Here is a 22,336-nt window from a genome sequence, read left to right as displayed (position 1 = left end):
GACAAGCCAGTACAGCTTGTCTGGCATGTCTGAGAGAATGTCTGTGACATCCTCAACAATGTATTTTGTTATTGTTATTGGATATAAACCACCTCAATTTTCTATATGGTGATTGCAACAAAAAATATAATTTTTGAAGAAACCAAAGTAATTCAGACAGCACAATACTATGGGATTGCAGAGGGATATTTCAGTTCAATATTTGAAATCAAATCAAATTTTGTACACTTTACTGAATTTGATTTTCAATAATGGGGATCATTCTGCCCCCAGTGAAGACTAAGGACAAACTCTGCATTAAGGCTTGAGCTTATGTTCATCTTTGAAACAAATATCATTATCCATGAATCTGCCTAAATTGCTAATACATTTTTGATTATATAGCATCAAATGAAAAGTTGAATTTACTATACACTTAAAAATCCAAGATGCCACCAGAACAGCTTACCAGCTTCTTATCTCACAGGTGATCCTATTATTGAATGTATGCTGAACTGTGAACAATGTATTTTGTTTAAATGAACAGCCAAGCGATCCATGAAAGTAACCATTGAAACAATAACTGTTATGTCAACCTTTACTCTTCCCCCACCTCAAAGAACCAGGCTGTGTTTGCCCACATAATCCAGTTCTGTGTAGAACAATACAGTGGTGTGTGGGCAGAACAGATATTTCAACACAGTTGTTGAAATTATAAAATTTTCAAGATTTACTGCATTTGATTTTGGATTAAGCACATTTCTGAAGGCCACTACCATAAAAACAATTTGCAGTTTCCAGTTTATTGGGCTTTTCTGTTAGTACAATCTATTATAAACGGGTAGTAAACTCGATCTTATTGCATTTGCAATAATACTGATAGCTGGAATTCTGTGGATTTTTACGTTATTATGATGAAATGTATTTCTCCTTCCATGAAATCTTCAATCATATAAAATACATATATTCAGAATCTTCTCTTCATTTCTACTTTTTAAGTTTCATAAACTTGTTGCTCCGTATTTCACTTGTGCATATCATGTTAGTTGCAATTTGTGCATGCTGTGTTCTTTATTATTAATTGCTCATCTTTTTTACTGTTTTTAATTTTACGACCAGTAAAAAAAAAAACAGTGAACAGAATTATCAACTAGTTAGTATGTACATATTACAGTTTTAATTAAGCTATGTATGTAAGCGTAAATTTATTTTTGTTTTTGTCAACCTGTGGAAAATATTTTTCTGATTTTCACATATCATTTAATTTTGTTAATTGGTAATGTAATAAAGTGTAAATTTGTGATCTTTATTTTTATAGCCTGTGGATAATATTCCTCCTTCATTCGTTATTAGAATCGCCATTTAATAGAATAAAAATTTTGAATACTCTCCAAAATGTTGGGGTCACTTGGATTTTCAGCTACAATATCATTATCAATGCCTAAAAATTCATTAAGAACAATTTCTTTACTGATCAAATTATTAAATTTGCATTTTAGCAAATTCTGCTTTTATGAAACAATTCTTAATCATTATTTCCTTCACTTCTTGGTTCCACATGCTTGTCAACTCTGATATGCACATCTGCAAATCTATAACAGAATCTATAGATTGGTTGGCTGGTTTCTATTCTCATATTCAGGTGCACCTTCAGTAGTGCATTTTAAAATTCTTGATAATGCCCATTTGATGCAATTTAGACAAAGTATTCAGAAGGAAGAAAACAAGCTTCACACTTGTAAGTTTTGAAATTACCGAGCAAAGGTGGGCAGGGCAGTTGTTGACAACTAACGTGATTTTTATGTTTTCTTTTGTCTCGGATTTTAAAATCTACTGTTCAAAAATTTCACTTGTCATCCAAATCTTTTTGTTGTAATTGTAGTCCAACTCTAACGACTTTATTCCTTTGAAACATCAGGGTTGTTTACTTTTGTCTAGTACCAAAAGCTTCAGTTTTTCGGCCATATTTGCACTAACCAACACTAATTCTCTCCTTACTCTTTTTACCACCTAAACATTTATCACCTTTGAAAGTCTTGTTTGGCAAACAATTAAAAAATAGACCTGTCTCATCAGTGTTGGATGTCTTTCGGCTCATAGTCCTCCATAATTTTTTCAAAAGTGTTTCTTTCCAGTGGGTACAGTCTTCTTCAATTACAACTCCAATTTCACTAGAAATAACTTTTTCGAGTAAGCCATGGAAGCTTTTAAAAATTTTCTAGCCAACCAGAACTGGCTTGGAATATTTTATGCATACGCCATAGCCTTTTATTTTATTAATGTCCCCTAATATCAGCATGTTTTGGTCTCAAATCAATTTCACCCATTTAAAAACTGCTTCATCTACATTTTCATATGGGCATAATTTCGCAAACTTCCGACTGGGTTCTGTTTCCTCAAACAGTTTGAGAATCAAAACATGGTTTTTCAGAATGGTTAACACGCTACTAGCAGGGATACCAAATTTTAAAGCGATTTCTTTTTTTTTTTTTTTTTTTTTTTTTTTTTTTTTTAAATGCACTTCCATTTTTTCCACTACACTCGAGGATTCCCCCTTGGAATTGTAGAGTTACACAACAGCTAAAACAAGACTGATTTAGAGATCACTTGTACTTCCCATTTAAAAAAGAGACAAATGAAATTTTGGAAAAGTGTGGATGACTCATTTCTGCAAAACAACAGCTTAATTTCTGGGATAAAGGAAAATCACTCTCTTCTAATTCTTTAATATGGTACTTACAGTAGAAAACAGGTTGACCAGAGCCAATATCCACATCAGGAATATGCCTCAATCTTTGCCAATGGACACATAGATAATCCTTGACCAGCATGACTTCTTGGTGCAGTAGAGGCAGTTGTGTAGATTTTACGGGAACCATTAAATTGCAGAATGCTTTAGCTCTTAATTTGTGCTTTCTAGAGCATCAGCTCTATTGCTTAAAGGCCAGAGGTGCGAACAATGTGCCCCGAGGTCTCTCGAAATCTGTTCGTTATATGTAAATTTTTTTCATTATATGGAAACTATTTTCAATGTAATGACTAGGGGGAAATCAAAAAAATTTGCTATATGGAAGTTCGTTAAAGAGAGTTCCGATTGTGTGTGTGTATAAAAATCTAAACTGATTTCAGAAAAAAAAATTTTTTTTTCCCTTTTATGGAAATCTTGGTTTGTAAATATGGGTGGGAGGAAAGATATAAAATCATCCAGATATTACAATCTGGAATTTATTTGGGAGGTATATTATTTCCACTATATGGTTTTCATAATTTTTCTAAAACTAAAGAATTAAGAGATTTTGTTTTGAATATATTAAGTTTTGTGTATTGTGATATTACTGCAATTTTTAATGAATATTTAGCAATTTTACCTAAATAATTAAAATATATATGGCTTCAGGTTGAAGTATATAAACTGGACTTTAATGCAGAGCGGGCCTCTAGAGTGGCTGCAGAAAGAGAAGTGGAAAGATTGAAAGCTGAAGTAGCAAGCCTTTGGATACAAACAAAACAGCTGTTACAGTCTCAGACACCTAGAGATTTATCTGCTGGAGAGCAAGATAGGATAAGAAGATCTAGGTATATTTTTGTGGCTCTTATAACTGTTTAGTAATGGTTAAATTTTTAACCAGATGCCAACAGAAGTATTTTAGTTCTAGGATTACTTAAAATGAGAAACAGTTTTCTGGTTTCCTGATTCAATAACTATTATTAACCTCTTTGGCAATACTAGTATTCTAACTTTGTCCTCCTGCAATTTCAGGACTGAGCAGCATTTTTGCATGCATTTCCATTAACTTGTTACATATGAGGTCTGCTCAGAAACTTCTAATTTTATTTTTCTTAAAAAAGAAAAAAGGAAAAAAAGCACAATTACATTGTCATAAGTGATTCTCCCCCCCCCCAATATATATCAGTGTGTCAATGTTCCTGCCTTCTGGGAGCATCACAGTCTTCAACTGTGAACCAGTTTTGTTTTGCAATAGCAAAACAAAATTGGAATTCTAATAAGATTGGAATGCTATCTTATCTTCACCCTTTCAGCTTCATTTTGAGAGCCCCCCCCCCAACAAAATTTCTTGAATGAGAGTGCTTTTGTTATTGTGGAGAAAACCAGTCACCATTTTCAAATAACTGGTGACATTAATTACAAAATTTTTCCATGAGTTGAATCAGAACTTCTCTATAAATAGGCCTGGTTTACCATCTGACCATTCTAAACAAATTCAAAATGTGTGATACTGTTAAAAAAAAAAAAAAAAAAAAAAAAAAAAAAAAAACAATCAAATTTGACCAAACGTGCATGGTTTTTTTTTTTTTTTTCACAAGGTAGTGTTGGATATTTGCACTCTGGTTGGGAACTCATTTGTAGTGTTCATGTCATTCTTGAACTGAACTTAATTCAGTTCAAGAATGATGAACAAAGAAACTCTGGTACTGCCAGTTTTCTGGTATAAGAATGACCTCCCCTTTCAAATCTATAAGACAAAACTGTTCAGATCTCCAAGACTTTCCCATCAGAGCAGCAAGAGAGAAAGGGTGCAATAATTCCTACGCCAGCAATGTCAGAATCAGCTAAGTTTGTAATTCGGTCCAAGGATGACCTCAACCCTATTCCAACCTATCAGTACCCATAATCAGATTCCTAGCCAGAGAAAGCATCCAACATGTGGCCTTAACTGTTTCTTTCTTCCTTTGTATAGCAGGTCTCTTACTTTGACCACAACATGAAAGTCTATTCAGTTTAATTGATATTGTTTTGTTAGCCTCCATTGAAGATTTAAAGACAGAAATCATAATTTTTGGCAGTTTTATTTTGATTTTTTATAAATTTCTTTAAATTAACAATATCCTAGTTGACATCCAGTGAAGTTATCTCTTTTCCACTACACATTTGTAGTAGTATATGTTGACAGGCTTATACATAAAATGTGAAATATCTCACTGGGAGAAGGAAAAAAAAAAAGAAGTAAAATAATATCACAGTGCACCTTGGTAATTTACTTATTTTTATAATCATACCAAGAATATGTTTAAATTGTATGAATTTGGTTGTATATATCACACATTTAGAGAAAAAAAAAATGTAGAATAACACTCTTCACTCCAACAGTTCATATATTTTTTTTTTTTTTTCAAAGCACTGGAATGCTAGAGTGAAAAATAAGTTAAGATTTATTGGACCACAGAACATGAGAATGGATTTTTACATTTGTTAACTATAGTAATCTGATATGGCATACAAGACAATCTTCTATAACAAATCCCAGTCACAGTGGTGTCCATCCCAAATTTTTATAATGATACCTAATATTTTCTACAGTATTGTTCTAAAGTTTTTCTGGCTTCACACAAAATGTTTTTTTCAAACCCAAAATGAAGTGCTTATGTGTATAAGTCTTACAAACACTTAACTATCTGCATCACCCTTTAGATATTAGAAACACTTTAGAAATTTAAATTTCTGATAGAATGATGGTGAATTTTAGTAAATTTTAATATTCCTTCAGTATAGTTTTGTCTTTTGATCTGTATCATTGAAGAAGTATGGCCCTTGGAAAATCAGGTAACAAGTGTGCACTGTTTCTATTTTTGGATGTGTCTAAAGAGGAAATATTAAAAGCCTATATGTTAAAATAAAGAATAACATTACAGAGTGCATTGGAAAGCTCTTCAGAAAAGAACAAGGGAACAAGGTATTCTTGTATTGATTGCGGCCTCCAGGGTTACCCCTATATACCACTGTAGCATCTGTAGGTTATTTATAGCCAGCAAGTGTGTGTAAGTGTGTGTAAGTATATATGTGTGTTGTTTGCCGCCCCTGGAGTCTTAGCAGCCGAGAGGCAGGGAGCAAGCTACCTGCGTCCCGACTCCTATTTATTATAACCGGGATTCCAACAAGTGGAATCCCAGTTATAATAAATAAGGAATAGGGAGGAGAAAGTAGGAGAAAAGAAAGTAGAAGAAGAAAAGAGAGCAAAACATTCTCTCGGGAAAAAGAAGAAATAGGAAAGAGGAAAACACTAGTTGGAAAATCTAACAAGCGAGAGAGCTTGAAGAGGTAAAATTTTGAAGCCTCAAGGCTTGTAATTTTGAAAGAAAGATTCTCCTAGCCAGGAAGGAAGCCCAACCTGCACCGACAAGGGGAAAAAGAAAAGTCTCAAGGAAAGAACATAGGTAATGTACAAGTGGCTATTAGATAGCCACTTAAAAGAATAAATTAAGATAAATAATAAATACTTATGTCACCGATATGAAACATAGCAGTAAACATATTAACAAATTACACTGCATAAGCAGAGAGTAAAATATACAATATTTACAAAATAAGTAATTAAAATCTTAGCTGAAAAACCAGTCAACCAAAAAATTAACAGAAATAGTCAACCAGAAGAAATGCAGAAACATATATACAAAACACAAAGAGACAAACAGAACTCACCCATGGCAAAGATATGCCAAAGGCAAAACCAATAAATACTGTACAAATAAATTAGTTAACCAAATCAAAAGCAATTCTAAATTTAAATCTAAGTACAACAAATCAAAATAATAAGTTAAGTATTAAACAATAATTAATGAATATGCAGAGAAAATGTCTCTGCACAAGTAATCTAATCTATATACATATGTACATAATCAGCAAGTGCAAAGCTGCTACCACAAGCTGCGAAAAACAAAACTTGTTTCAAATAACAAGACACGTAGTATTAACAATAATGCATAGATAAGCATTAAAAAAAAAAAAAAAAAAAAAAAACTCAACCTGCAGGGCTGAACAAAAGCTAAAACTATACATTTCCACTGCAACTGGCAGTAGAAAAGAAAATAATGGCAAGACTGGAGGAGGAGAACAACACCTCCAACCAGTCAGCCAACAAAGCAATTGGATCTGAGAAGGCGGGGAGAGGTCCATCTCACCCTTCAGAACCAAAACCCATTTACAACTAAAAATGCTAGACCAAGAACTATACGGTACTAACAAAAACTCAACTGATTGCAGCTGCAATCAGGCAAGAAAGAAAAATACAACAAATAATCAGCCCCGCAGGAAAACAAAATTAAATCAAAACACAAGCAGCAAGAGAAGCAGTAAAACAGTCTAGAGAGGAAAATCATCTCACTCAACCAGAACAGCCAACTGAAGGTTGGATCTGAGGGAGCAGGGAGAGGTCCATCCCACTCCTCAGAGCCAAACAGACAACGCAAGAAGAGAAAAACTATCTCTTCAACATAATAATGAGCTAACTACACAAGTAATGTACAATATAAACATTTAAGATTAACAACTGCTGATTCAAAAACACAATAAAATCAGTTACTCTCAATTCTGAGAGCAAACAGCAAATCAAACAAAAGCACCATGATATTAACAAGATAATTACAGTATTTACAAAATACATACAATTCACAGAAAATCATTTCAGGCAGCCCGGACAGAGTTCGAAGTGGGAGAGGGGAGGTCCATCTCTCCCACTCGGCCAGGCGAAACCTGAAACAAGTCTCCAGGAAAAGACGCAAAAACTCTGCATCCAAAACACAAAGTAATTTAGGCAAGGAAGAAACTCGTCTCAGGAAAAAAAGAATACAATAATATATATAAATATTAAGAACAAATAACAAAATCAAGGGTTATTCCTTGATAAAGCCGCTTTTCTCCGGAAGACACTATTAGCAAAAGAAGAGAAGGCAGAAAGAGAGTCCGCCGACTCAACCAGGCACCAAAAATCATCTAAATTATATACATTTGTACAGATAGACAATTGTTGTCTTAAATCCACATATAAATTACAATGTAGGACAATATGTTCAACCGTCTCCTCAGAGCCACAAGAGCAGAGAGGGGAGGGGACAAGTCTAAAACTATACAAACTAATTAATTAATTAGTTTGTATAGTTAGTTAGAGAATTAATTCCATGTCCCGTGATTAAGAAAGTGGGAAATAACCCAAGTTGAAGCCAGTTAAAATTTTGATCTTTAATAAAAACACGAGGAAGGAAAGAGTATGTGACTCTGCCGAGAGAGGAATCATCCCAAGAGTGTTGCCACTCTTCCAAAGCAAGATTGGAAAGCCTGGCCAGATCAACATTTGTAGAGTTCTCATAATTATTAGCAAAATCTCCCACTGAGGCAGGAGAGAGAGATTTCCTATGGTAAGACAAGAAATGCAATATAATTTCCAGGTAGATAGGGAGACGACCATTAATAACAAGCAGGGCATCAGTAGAAACAGTTCTACATGCCCTGCAAGTATACAGAAGGAAGGACTGCTGCGCCTGCAGAAGGTATTTTTGGACCAGTGAATTAAGAATTCTGAAGCCCCACCATAGCAGACGATGGGGATGAAGAGACACTTGTAGTAAAGGCCAAGAGGAGATGACTTAGAAAAGAACAATGATAATTTAATAATTTATTTACAGGGCCAGCTGAAGGCATCTACTAAAGGGCATGCAGATGTCATAAGCATAGGAGTGCCTGGGCTGTGATAATATGCTGTTTCATATTTTTAATACTTAGTAGGTTACCGAGACTCCATCACACACACACACACACACACACCAAAAATGAAAATTGCGGGCCAACACTGTTCGTTTGCTTAAATGTATATCTAAATTTTGATGATCCTACTACTATTTGATATGTTTTCCAACATTCTTTCATTTAAAAGTAGTTTTTAATGTATAGTTAGTTTTCAATTTTTTAGTTTCTAATGAAAATCTATTTTTGGTGTTTCATTCCAAGTCACTCCAAATACTTTGATTCTAGAGTTGAAATTTTGTCGAGAGCAACCAAGTCAGTCAGACTGATTTAATTCTCAGTCAGACTGTTTGACACAATTTGATTGGCAATTAAACTGAAAGATTGTCATCAGAATTATGATATAAAAAAAATTCACCGAGTCTGCATGCAGAATTAGATAAAAAAAAAAAAACGTGTATTGTGTATTTTGTTTTTTAAAAAAAAAACCCCACTTAAGAAATAGTGTACCTGTAATGTGGAATACCTTCTGTACCACTGAGCAATTTCCCCTGCAGTAGCTTAGCACCTAAAATGTTATTTGTTATTGCAACAATGTTATATGTTGTGGAAATCCTCTGCAGTGCTCACTTTCATATGGTGAGTGGAGAATTATACTTTGACAACAAATGATTGACTGTTATAAAAGGATTTCATCTGAACAAAAATGAAACCAAAATACAATTTATGCTATTATTCACCAAACCGACTAAATTGAAATAAATTTAGAGCAAAAGCTTTAGTTGATCAGAGCTATAAAATTAAATTATATATAAGTTAAAGAAAGCCTTAATTTTATATGTAGCCAGGACAAATCTACCCAAATTGTAAATTATGTGCAAAATTATGTGGAGTTTGGTTGCCATGTAATGCGACACATGCCACTTAATCTTTCTGATTGACAATGAGAAACAAGCATTCTTTAGAATGCAACTGCCAAAAAAATTAATCAATCCTATTACTGTTATTGGATCAGTTTCAGTAGTGTACGGTCACGCAGTATATAGAAGACTTTTTTTTTTTTTTTGGTTTAGTATGATCACTTCTAGATCTGGATCAAATTTGTTGAAACCCCTCCATTATTTTTTGTCTGTTCTGGTTGATTCTTTGCATGTAGTGCATTTTCTAATGCTTTGATCCACAAAAAAAGGAAGTTTTGTGTGCTTGCTAACAATTAATTGTTGTAAAGTTCCAAAATTATGCAATAATTTGGGAACTTAAAAAAAAAAAATCATGAAATATCATTGTTATTAACTTAAAAATGATGTAAATCATGTTAAAATCATTTTGTTTTTCTTTTTTTTTATAGGCATAATCGTCACAGGAGAGAAGAGCCTGATTCCGTAAGTTTAATTCTTTGTGAATGATATTACCTCTGATGGCTAACTGTTATAAAAGGATTTGAGGCGCCTCCGTAGCCAGGTGGGAAGGAGCAGCAATGCGTAGCACACACTTCTTGATTAGACTGGGGTTCGAGCCCCGTCACCACCAAATACGGAGGATGCGGAAAGGTCAGGGAATGACCACTGCATATCCTGGAGAAATATGGCCTTAGTTGCTAATGCTTCTAAAACCCAAATAACAAACAAACAAACAATAAAAGGATTTGATCTGAACAAATATGAAACCAAAATACAATTTAGAGCAAAAGCTTCAGTTGATCAGAGCTATAAAAGTTATGATTAAATGAGAATAAGGCCAATAGTCGTGAACGATGGACTTTCGTTAAAAACATCTTCAGTTGGCACTAAGGAAATGAAGGACAGAGAATCAGTGTGAACTTTAAGTACCTAAAATGTTTTGCTGAATACATGATATTTTAATGTGTGCAAGATTCCAAATTGGGGAAAGGGAAGCTGGAAGTTTGGTGTTGAGGATGTCAACACCAAACTATTAAGCCGACACCATTCTATTATGAGAGTTTTGTATTGAAGGAGCTTGTAGCTTGAATTTAATTTAATAATGGTAATTGCAGATTGCAGCATCAACTGAGGGGTTATAGTTGTGAGTATGCACGTGTTGAGAGAGAGCTTGGTGTTTCCTTGACGTGTTCAGAAACTATTGACATGGTAGTATGCATGTGTATTTGCAGTAGTAGATGATCCAAATTTGTTGGTAGTATTCCTAATGTAACACGCGTTGCAATCTGATTTGATTGACTAGATAAATTACATTATTAATGTCTTCCATGTCGTATATGTGGGTTTCTTTGTATTTGTTAAAGGGAGTTCCTAATTTGTTATAAGTGGAGAAAATTAAGGAAATATCTGTGTTAGTGAAGACTTGACGTAAACGTCAGGCGATTTGACAATGGTAAGGGAGGACAACACAAGTATTTGAAATGTTAGGCTTTTTTATAACAGGATTGTTAGGGTTATGAATTTTATCCTGGACTGCTAGAATAGTTTGTTGAATTAATTTGACTGGATATTTCCTAGCTGTAAACTTTTCTGTGAGGTATTTTAACTCAAAAACATCAAAAAAATCAAAATCATATTGTGAATGGCAATATTTTAAGGCATTAAAGACTTGATTATAAAGAACGGATTTTTTTTATACAAAGGGGGTAATGCGAATGAAAATGTTGGTATTTGCTTGTTTGTTTTTTTCCTCTGTCCTTCATTGCCTTAGTGCCAACTGAAGATGTTTTTAACAAAAGTTCATTGTTCACGACTATTGGCCTTATTATCATTTAATTATAACTTTACAGTTTTACGTTTTAAAATTGACAACTAGAGTCTGACGCAGTGCACCTCTTCCTCCTCTGAGCTTAATTTTAATTTTTAACCCAAGATTTTTAACTTATGATAGTTTTTAATCTGAGGCCTCCCCCCCCCCCTTTTTTTTTTTAATTCCTGCAACTAAACAGATCATGAGGTGAGTGCCGGTTTTATTTAAGCCTTGACTAAAGTGCATATTTTCCATATTAACTTTCAGCATTTCAAGCCATAAAGCATTGTTTTTCTTTTTTTATTAATGATATTGATGAAGATATATCAGGTTTAATGTCTGAATTTACAAATGATATTCAAGGTAAGTTACTGCAACAAGATCTAGAAAAATCAGGCCAATGGACTGAGAAATGGCAGTTAAAGTTTCTTACTTTGACAAATTCAAGATACTGCATATGGGTAGGAGTAATCCCAGATTAACATACCAACTATGTGTTACATCACTCAGGGTAGTGGAGAATGAAAAAGACCTGGGGATGATTATGCAGTTAGACATGAAATTCTCTGAGCAGTGCAGACAGGCTGCCAAGATAGCTCATGGGGTTTTGTCAATGATATACAGAAACTTTGCTAGCAAGGATAAAAAATGGCGATTATCCCTTTTAATAAGGCCATGTTAGGCCGCATCTTGAGTACTGTATGCAGGTCTGCAGGCCTCATTTTAGGAATGATATAGATCTGCTGGAATAGGTGCGGAGAAGGGCAATGAGATTGGTGAAGGGAACAAAAGGGTAGTCTTACCAAGAAAGGCTTCAGTTCTTCAAATTGCAGCATGTGGAGACTAGGCACCTGCAAGATGATCTTATTGAAGTGTTTAAAGCTTTGAATGGACTGAGCAAGCTCAGTGCTGAGAGAATACATTCAAATTGAGGAAGGATGGTTGCAGGATAGATGTGTGAACTTTGCCTTCAGCCAGGTACGGTTGATTGCTAAACAAACTTCTGTCTGTTGTTGTGGAAGTGGATATCTGAATAAACTGAAGGAAGAACTAGACAAAAGACAAATTATTGAATGGTATGGACAGGTGATGTGAGGTTTTTTTTTCTTTTTTTTTTTCACTGACGCTTTATAAGTTTGTTTTCTTGCATCATTTGCTACTACTGATATTATTATATTCTAATACTATCTTGCAGGTCAATTGAACAAAGTAAGAGAAATACTTGTTATAATAACAGATATTTATTCAATTTAGCAACAGAAACAATAGAAAAATTGGATAATAACATAACTGTACATTATCTTTTTTGAGATCTTCAGCCATGGTTAGAAAATGTAAAACTACTTGCATGCTACCTACAGTCTTGTTGCTTTTGATTGAGTGTCTTACGTGAACACCTTTTGACGTGAAGTCAGTGTCTCCACACCAGATGAGAAAGGACACCTGGCAGTAATGTTTGATGAATTCAGAGTTCACTGCTTGGGCCATGTTCCCACAAGTAATTATTTTCTTACCAGTCAAAAATTTTAATATATGTATTAACAAATAATAATAATAAAAAATAATTTCTGTTTGTTGTGAAAAAGACACAAAAAGAATGAATTGTGAGATGAGAAATCAAAATCAGAATGAATGAAAGAATTTTCAGCCCATGGGAATGGAAAAAATTTGCTGTTTTATTGACCTATTTGCCATATTAAATCATATTCTATAAATAGCTTTATAGTCCTAGTCATGTTTGTTAGTTTATTTTTAAATTTAGCTATCGATTTTGTAACTTACTACTTAATATACATAGAACCGTTGTATTGTTTGAATTTTGCCACCATTGTTATAGTATTATAGAGTGAGTGGTAGGAGAATTGTAGTGTTTTTATTGTGGTAAATAGGTAGCTCAAAAGTTCAAATTACATCTACACTTTTTTTTTCTTGGTGTCAGCTGAACATATGGAGCAATGCTTACATCTCCACAAAACAGGATACTAATGAGCATGTATACCCTTCCAATGCTGTATTTATATGGTTGGCATTAGTTGGATAATTTTATTATATATTATAATTATCTTATAACTTTCAAGCATAACGGTATAGCCTAAAAGGAAGTGCTCTACCCAAGAAAGGCTTCAGTTCTGCAGATTGCAGTGTCTGGAGACTAGGCACCTACAATGATCTGATTGAGGTGTTTAAGGCTTTGAATGAATTGAGCAAGCTCAGTGCTGATGGGATTCTTCCTCTTTCTTAGACTACACACATGAGGAGGCGCAAATTTAAATTAAGGTAGGACAGTTGCAGAATAGATGTACAGAAGTTTCCCTTTAGCCAGCGTGTGGTTGATTGCTGGAACAAACTTCTATTTGTTGTAGTGGAAGTTGATAGCTTAAATAAATTCAAGGAAGAACTAGACACTACAGTGGTGGACAAAAAAACTGCATCACCTTAAAAAAAGTAACATTTGTAGTGAAACATAAGATAGTTTGATTACAGTCGTTTTGTTTGTTACAAAGCAAAGGTATTGCATCAGACAGTAATAGTAATTGCAAGGTATTGCATCAGCCATCTCTATAAATACGGCATTAGAAGGGTATACATGCTCATTAGTATCATGTTTTGTGGAGTTAGTATTAGTATCATGCATTGCTCCATATGTTCAGCTGACACCAAGAAAAAAAAAGTGTAGATGTTGCTCTGTCCCAGGAAGGGCTTTCTATGCATGCTATCACTGATAAAATAGGCTGCTACCAGTCAGCAGTATCCCAGGTGCTGAAATTAAAGCGCAAAACCAGTGATGTGAAGAGAAGACCTGGATCAGGCCGTAAGAGAGTGACTATGCCTTCCCAAGATCAAAATTTTAAAAGGCTATGCCTTCATAATCGGCACGCTAGTGTTCCTGATCTAAAACTGGACTTTGAGATGGTCTCTGGTGTCCCAAGATAGCTTAAATTAGTTTACCTTTGTTGACCCAACAAATTAGGAAGAAGCGACTTGCTTGGGCTAAAACGCATGTTTCATGGTACATCGTCATCTGTTCTGACAAATCGAAATTCAACCTGGATGTTCAGAAGAGATATGTCAGAAGACAAATCGGAGGTATACCATCCTACCTGCATAACACTGACTGTAAAGTTCCCCACTGGTCAGATGGTCTGGGGATGCAAAACAAGCAAATGGGGTGGGGCGAATTAAGTTTATTAACGGAACGGAGAATACAGAAACCACACTGCTATCTTGGCGGAGTGCCTGAAACTCGTTATTAGGGATCACGACAGACATGGTGATCCCTAATAATTGAGGCAACTAGGTAGCTCTAACATATAATTATATAGTGTAATACGCATCACTGTTTCTATTAGATACCCTAGTAGTGACATTTTATTAATCTTATTAATTTAAAATAACATGACCCAAACTAGAGCAGCAAAGCAACGGGCACAAAGTGGCAGGAGTGCTGTGACTCGGGGAAGAACTGAGGGGGATGATTCTCCAACGCATCACAGCCTAAAAAAATGTGCAACTTGTGAAATGTTTGCAGAACTCTCTGGAACGGAACATGATATTGCCGTAGGGGGATGTCTTTGTGTGTGCGCGATGTAAGGAAATCAGGCGACAATTCAGCATTGTTATGGGCCTATATGAGAGCTTGAAGGACAGGTTGGATGCCCTCAAAGGATCTAAATTGAGGGGCCTATCAGGCTCTCAGCTGCCCACATCAACACCAGAGCTGCCCACATCAACACCACATCAACGCGACACAGCAACAAACCCCAGGGCAGAATGCGCTGGGCCCACAGGAACTACTAGTAGTTGTTGGTGACTCTATTGTCAGGGAAACGGGGAACATGCTTTGTAAAAAGGATAGGTGGAACAGGACCAGGGTATGTCTGCCAGGGGTAAAGGTTGATGATGTTTTAGAGCGGATATCATCTTTTAAGGGCACAAAAGGTGATATAGTTGTACACACTGGCACTAATGATATTAAGAGTAGGAGACCGGCAGAATTACTTAACAAGTACAGGTCACTGTTGAAAAAAAGCCGGGAATTAGGGTTGAATTTGAAAGTGTCTGCAATTCTGTCCAGACACGATAGAAGGGAGTATACGATGAAAGCATTGTCGATCAATTCGGCCCTGGAAAGATTGTGCAAGGCTCAAGGGATAGAATTTTTTTCAGCCTCGTCTGTACTTGTTAACAGGAGAGACTGCTTCTACAGGGATGGGATACACTTAAATAGAAAGAGTGCAAGAATATTTGCTGATGCTATCAAGGCAGTGTTAGGTGGGTTGGAAAACTGCTAGCTTCGGGGAGGGGATACAAGGACTAATAGTTTAACAGTAGCCGCAGGCAGAGGTGAAGGCGATTCTTGCACAACTTCTATTAGAATAAGTAGCGACCTGGAGCGAGGGGTGTTGGGGGTTTCAGGGATGGATGGCAGTCATCGTGAAATAGGTGGGTATATGGGATGTGTTAGGGTGAATAGGAATAAGAGCATGTATACCAATGCTAGAAGTATAGTAAATAGATTTGATGAATTTGAAGTGTTGGTCAAGACATCAAAGGCGGATATGGTTGGGATAGAGACGTGGTGTCACACAGGTATAAGGAATGCAGAACTGGAATTTGGGGAGTACAATGTGTACAGAAAGGATAGAAAGGGAGGAGGTGTTATACTGTTAATTAAGAAAAACATAAAATCAAAAGAAGTGCACTGTCGAGTCAGTTTGGTGTGACATAAGTGTGACATTTGGTGTGCACTGTGAAAGCAAAAATAAGAGTAGGAGTGTGTTATAGGCCTAATGACTCGAATGAGTACAATGAACATTTTTACAGAGAAATAGAGTGGGCTAGTAAATCAGAATGTCTTATAATGGGGGATTTTAACTTCCCAGATATTGGCAGGAACTTGTGGGTTGGTCACTCACACACTAGTCAGACTTTTGTGGATTTACTGGATGATTGTTTTCTGCAGTAGCATGTTCGAGAGGCAACCAGAGAGAGAGAGAGAGAGAGAGAGTAATACTCTTGATCTGGTTATCAGCAGTGATCATTTGTATATTAAGAATTTGCAGATAAAGGAACCACTAGGTGGCAGTGATCACAGTGTACTGATGTGGGATTTACTTAAAGATTTAATTACCATCAGGGGTAAAGGAAAGGGTTTTTGCTTCCGTAAAGGTGAGTACAGTGGTCTCATAAAGTTTTTAAATTCTGTACAGTGGGATCAACTGACGATGTTACCAACAGTAAATTCTAAGTGGGAAGCATTCAAGGAATTAATCGTGGATGCTACTAGAAGTTTCATACCTATTAAGAAATATTGTTCGAGGTTTAGGCCTAAATCGTTATCAAATGAACTAATGAGACTCGTAACAGAGAAGAAAAATGCATGGGATGCATATAAATTATTAAACTACTCAGAAGCCTATGGCAGATATAAGCTAGTCTGTAATCAGGTCACAAAGGATGTTAGGCAGGCAAAGGCAGATTACAAGAAATATTTGGCAAAAGATGCTAAGAAAAACAGCAAGGATTTCTTTACTTATATAAACTCTAAAAGGAAGGGGATGAATCTGATTGGTTCACTTGACATCGATGGTTTGACTGTTGATGATCCTGCTCAGGCTGACCGGGCTAGCCGAGTGGGTAAAGTACCTGCCCGGCAACCCAAAGGTCGCAGGTTCGATTCCCGCCTTGGGCTTGGATCAAAGTACTGCAAAAACCTTGGGAGGTGCAATGTGGCCACAGAAGCCGATGTGCCAACAACTACCAAATCAAAAAAAAAAAAAAAAAGATCCTGCTCAGATAGCAAACAAACTGAATGAGTATTTTGCATCTACATTCACATATGAGGAATTATTAAGGTTTCAAAATGGCAGAAGGTTATCAAATTGTAGCAGGATACTTAATGATTTTGTAATAACTGAGAGCAAAGTGGAGGAGAAATTGTTAAAGTTAAACATAAGAAAAGCACCTGAGGTGGATGGGATGTATCCAGTTATATTAAAGGAGGCAGCAAAGCAACTAAGCAAACCCTTAGCCATAATTATGAGAGCATCCTTGGACTCAGGGGTGGTTCTCATGGACTGGAGATGTGCAAATGTATCCCCAATTCACAAAGGGGGATCGAAGGGGGACATGAGTAATTACAGACCAGTTAGTTTAACTTCTGTTCCGGGTAAAATAATGGAGTCACTGGTTAAAGATGCATTGCAGAATCATCTAGACAAGACTGCAGCAATAATTCAGACACAGCAGGGGTTTTGTTAAGGGAAAGTCTTGTCTGAAAAATTTGATAGGATATTACGATGTGGTTTCAAAGGAACTGGATGCAAAAAATAATTTTGATATCATATATTTGGATTTCAGGAAAGCTTTTGACACTGTAAGATGCATGAAAGAGTATTGTACAAATTGGAGCAGAATGGTATTAAGGGTAAGTTGCTACAATGGATAAAAGGATGGTTAAGTGGGAGAAGACAGAGGGTGGTAATCAATGGGTGCTGCTCTTCGTGGACTAATGTTATTAGTGGAGTCCCACAGGGTTCGGTGTTGGGTCCACTGTTGTTTTGTATATTTATCAATGATATTGATGAAGGTATATCAGGCTTAATGTTGAAGTTTGCAGATGATACAAAGGTTGGCAGGGTTGTTAATGGCAGTGTGCACTGCAACAGGATCTAGATAATTTGGGCAGATGGGCTAAGAAGTGGCAACTGAAGTTTAACCTTGACAAATGCAAAGTACTGCATATGGGTAGAAGTAACCTCAGAGAAATGTACCAACTGTGTGGTACTACACTTAAGGTTGTAGAAAATGAAAAAGACCTGGGAGTAATTTTGCAGTCAGATATGAAGTTTTCTGAGCAATGCAGACAGGCTGCCAGGGCAGGTCATGGGGTTATGTCAATGATATATAGGAATTTTGCTAGCAGGGAAAAGGAGGTGACTGTCCCTCTGTATAAGGCAATGGTCAGGCCACGCCTTGAGTACTGCGTACAGGTCTGGAGGCCTCATTTTAGGAAGGATGTAGATTTGCTTGAACGTGTACAGAGAAGGGCAACAAGATTGGTGAGGGGAATGAAGGGATCCTCTTACCAAGAGAGGCTTAAGTTCTGCAAATTGCAGTGGCTGGAGACTAGGCACCTGCGCGGTGATCTGACTGAGGTGTATAAGGCCTTGAATGGGTTCAGCACGCTGAATTCTGATGGGATCCTTCCACTTGTTCAGATTACGAACCTAAGGGGGCATAAATTCATATTAAGAAAGGACAGAGGTAGAATAGATGTGCGAAAATTTGCCTTTAGCCAGCGGGTGGTTAATTGCAGGAACAAACTTCCATCTGTCGTGAAAGTTGATAGGTTGAATAAATTTAAGGAGGAACTGGACAGGCATTTGGAGGGAATGGTGTGAATTTTTTTTTTTTTTTTTGGCTCATGCTGCATAAGCTCATACATTTGCTTTCTTGCATCACATGCCACTACTACTACATCCAAAACTGCATTTATTTTCAACAGGACTCAGCACCTTGCCACACAGCAAAATTGGTAAGTTTATGCTATTTAGATTTAATGAAGAGGAGTTTGTCTTCTTGTCTCACAAGGCTTAAAACGTGCTTACACCATTGTTTTCCCTCAAGGTGCAATCATACCTCAGAAATGCTGGCATTACAGTGTTGGACTGGCCCGGCAACAGTCCAGACTGAACCCTATTGAAAATTATTGGTACATAATGTCATCTAAAATTGCTCAGAAGAAGTCAATAAGTAAGATTCAGCTGCAAGAGAGCATTGTTAAGAGTGTGGTACCATGAAATTGGGCAACCATATATCCAGAAGTTGATTAACAACAAAATATTGAGGACTTATTTTGCTGATTTACAGTACATAATACTATTGCCTTAACTTGTCATTTCAGTTTGTACACGTAAATGCAATAAAATGTATGTTTGGTTGTCATGATTGCCATTTGCGCGATTTCTCATATTTTCATTAATTACGCATTTTACCCTTTGGCAGGTATTTATGGCAATTAGGTATATCAGGTGGAGTCTTTTTATTGGATTTCATTCACAGAGATATACGTACCATCTAACAAATGCATTTTGAACATTTCTGTAACCACAATGCAAAATTCATAAGTGATGCAGTTTTTTTGTCTGCAACTGTATTGTAGGGAATAGATAGATGAAATGGGAAGTTTGTTTTTTTTTTTTTTTACATATGAGCTTGCTTTCTCGCTTCATTTGCCACTACTGATGCTAATAATAACAATTTCTGTTTGTTGATGGAAAATAGAACAAGAATAGTTGGTAAAGTTGAAAAATGTGATATTGCAAAACTTAGCAGCTTTATTTACAGTTATGCTCATTGGAGTAAGTTGCTTTCTTTGCAATGGCCATTGTCCGTCCAATCATAGTTGACTGCCAAATAATCAGTTTTTCATGTTGTTCTATGGACTGGTATGTTTATTCAATAAAGACATTTTATTTATTTTTGGAGTACATTCTGTTAATATGTTGAAATTGAATTTTATCTGTCTTTCTCCTCCTATACATTACAGCCATGGTTTGTGCAGTGAGCTTCTGGCAGTATATACTTCATAGCAAATTTCTGCAACTCATTGGCACCCATTCTGCCAGTCACACACCTGATTTTTGACAAAGTGATATACTGAATGAAACAAAAGAATATTTAGGTTTTAACCAAAGAATACATTGACTCTAATTTGCATTGGAGGTGCTTCCAGGTGTGAAAGTTGACTGCATTTGCTGGTGGATGGTATAATCAAGTTGCCATCATGGGAAATTCTGCTTACTAGTGGCATAAGAGAATACTCAGCTTTTAAATTTTGTTCCTCTGTGTAGGATATCACCATGGGACATTTTCAAAAATTTCCAAATGGTATATATACTTTCTAATTTACATTGAAGCTTTTTTGCTTGTGAAGTTGGCAATGTTTGCTAGTGTATGATATGAACAAAGGGACACTTGGCACTTAAAAATTAAGTTTCAAATTTCTCTGTTATTAACTTTTATTCTTATATGTGAGGTGCCTCCTTAGACCATTGGTCAAAAATTTACTTGCAATACATGAGCTTGCAATCCCACCCAGAGCTGTTTTGGATCTGAAAGTCGACCACACTTGCTAGGGACAAATTTTATTGGTTTGAAAAGGACAATCAAACTGGTTCTCCTTGGTAATGCAGTTTGTATTTTGTGACAACTGAATATCATTAACTAATGGCCAAGTGGTATAATTTTGAATCATTTCTTTAATTCTTAAATACTCTGCATTAAGAATTAAAAAAATAATTTTTCTTTTTTTTTGAAATTTGCAAAGAAATGTATGACAAGTAATGATAAATTCATATTTATTTTGAATAAATGTTTTTTGAATTTTAGAAAATATGGAAAGTGAAAACAGAACTCCAGTAATATTACACTTAATATGATTTGATAGCTAGTTAGGTGCATGTAACAATGAAAAATTGTAGCTACTGACAACAAAAAGTTTAACTCATTCGGCTTTCAAGTTGATGCTGTTTGAGCACATCTGATTTTACCAATTACTTACAGTTATAAAAAGTCATTATTAAAGGGATGACCTCTGGCTCTGTAAGTTGTAATACTGCACAGGATGACTTGACTGGGAGATAATTAAGAGGTTTCAAAAAAAAGTTAATTATACTCCAATGGTATCTTTTCTCATTTTGATGTGCAACATGCAACGAAAGGGTGCAGATTTAAACAACAGATATGAGAAATCTTTTCTCCAGTCAAATTTACTGTTGGAATAACTTTCATTTTCAAGTAAAAATGTTCTTCCCCCCCCCCAAGTTATTCTGAGAAGGCAGTACAGTAGAACCTTGATAAACTAAAAAGTCACCCCAAGCACAAAAGTGAAGCTATACTTATACAATAACTTTATGGATTTGCATTGTAATTTTACTCTTCACACCATTAAAAGCTATCTGCTTTCTAGGAACCACATCGATAAACATTCACTATAACTAATGAAATTAACTTCTAGCAGATGTTCATTTCATTACTACACTATGAGAAAAGACAGAGGGAATCTTAACAGATGATTTCTTGAGGTCAGGCTGCAAGCTCGTAAATTACTTCAGTATATTTGAAGCGTTCTATTATTTTTAAATGCAAATATTGTAATTAAAAATTCAGATTAAGAGGCAGAAAGTAATGTTTGTTATAGAGAATTTTTTTTTTTCAATGTCATTATACTGAATGAATGTAAAATGGCATTAGGGTAATGAGAAATTAGCTCCAACCACATAGGATGTTATAATGTGTTGGGATGTTAAAAAGAAGGTCGCTATAAAGAGCTTCAATTGTGTATTTAGAACTTTTTCAACAGTTGAGATTTAATATATTCATTTATTTATGGTTTGGCTGATTTTGGGCTTCTGGCAAAGCCCTTCACCCCTCCCCCCAATAAATTGATTAATAAAATATGCATATAACATCTCGTAAGTTTAGATTATATATTTCCCAGCCTAACTTTTTCTTCTCCATCCCTTTATTTCTAGGTCCACCATCCACAGTCTCCAGAAGAAAACACCCTTTTATGTCCTAGGTGCAACCTAGGCTTCAATGATTTACAAGCTCTACATAACCATGTAGATATATGTATACAGGAAGAGAACTGTTTCTTGTAATGTAAAATAAATTGCAAGGATTTAAATGTGTATTTTCGGTATGGTATTGTAAATATATAGAATTTTGTTCAAACCAGTTGAAATATTGAAGTTATGGAAATGTATTTGTTATTGAGATTAGCATATTAAAAGTACGTTACCAAATACAACTATTAAAAGTACTTGAATTAGTATTACATATTGTTTTATTCATAAAATAGTTAATTTTTATGTTGAATATTATATTAACATTATAACTGGTTTCATAAAAAATTCAAATAAGAGAATTTCATACTATACTAGTAAGTTAAAGCAGTTTCATACAATTTAATTTCGCTTTTTTGTTTATTTATATACAGTGCTTTTTTTGTAGAAGAATAGGTGCTGGTACTCATTCTTTGCTATCAGAAAAAATTGAAAATTAAAAGGACATGAAAAGTACAGTACTCTAAAAAAAATTATTTCCTGATATTGTTACTTTAGTAGTAATGTTTTTGGAATAAGAACACAAATTAAGTATATTAAC

The 22,336-nt window shown here is 35.3% G+C and overlaps 1 protein-coding gene across 6 annotated transcripts in view; it reads left to right on the top strand.

Annotated features, from left to right (window-relative positions):
- The window catches only part of LOC150086828 (optineurin-like), a 188,780-nt gene extending 166,919 nt beyond the window's left edge, over positions 1–21,861 (top strand). For all 6 annotated transcript variants that reach the window (XM_090371607.1, XM_090371604.1, XM_090371605.1 and 3 more), the window contains 3 exons: positions 3,377–3,555; positions 9,804–9,837; positions 21,703–21,861. In XM_090371607.1, the coding sequence (XP_090227733.1) occupies positions 3,377–3,555; positions 9,804–9,837; positions 21,703–21,831 (342 nt within the window). In that variant the 3' untranslated portion in view covers positions 21,832–21,861. The remainder of the gene's footprint in view (positions 1–3,376; positions 3,556–9,803; positions 9,838–21,702) is intronic.
- Positions 21,862–22,336: the final 475 nt, after the last annotated feature.

This window comes from Mastigoproctus giganteus, chromosome 4, assembly GCF_048544385.1.
Source record: "Mastigoproctus giganteus isolate SK-2022 chromosome 4, ASM4854438v1, whole genome shotgun sequence".
NCBI lineage: Eukaryota > Metazoa > Arthropoda > Arachnida > Uropygi > Thelyphonidae > Mastigoproctus > Mastigoproctus giganteus.
The sequence above is the reverse complement of the archived record's forward strand: the minus strand, read 5'-3'. Positions and strand labels throughout refer to the sequence as shown.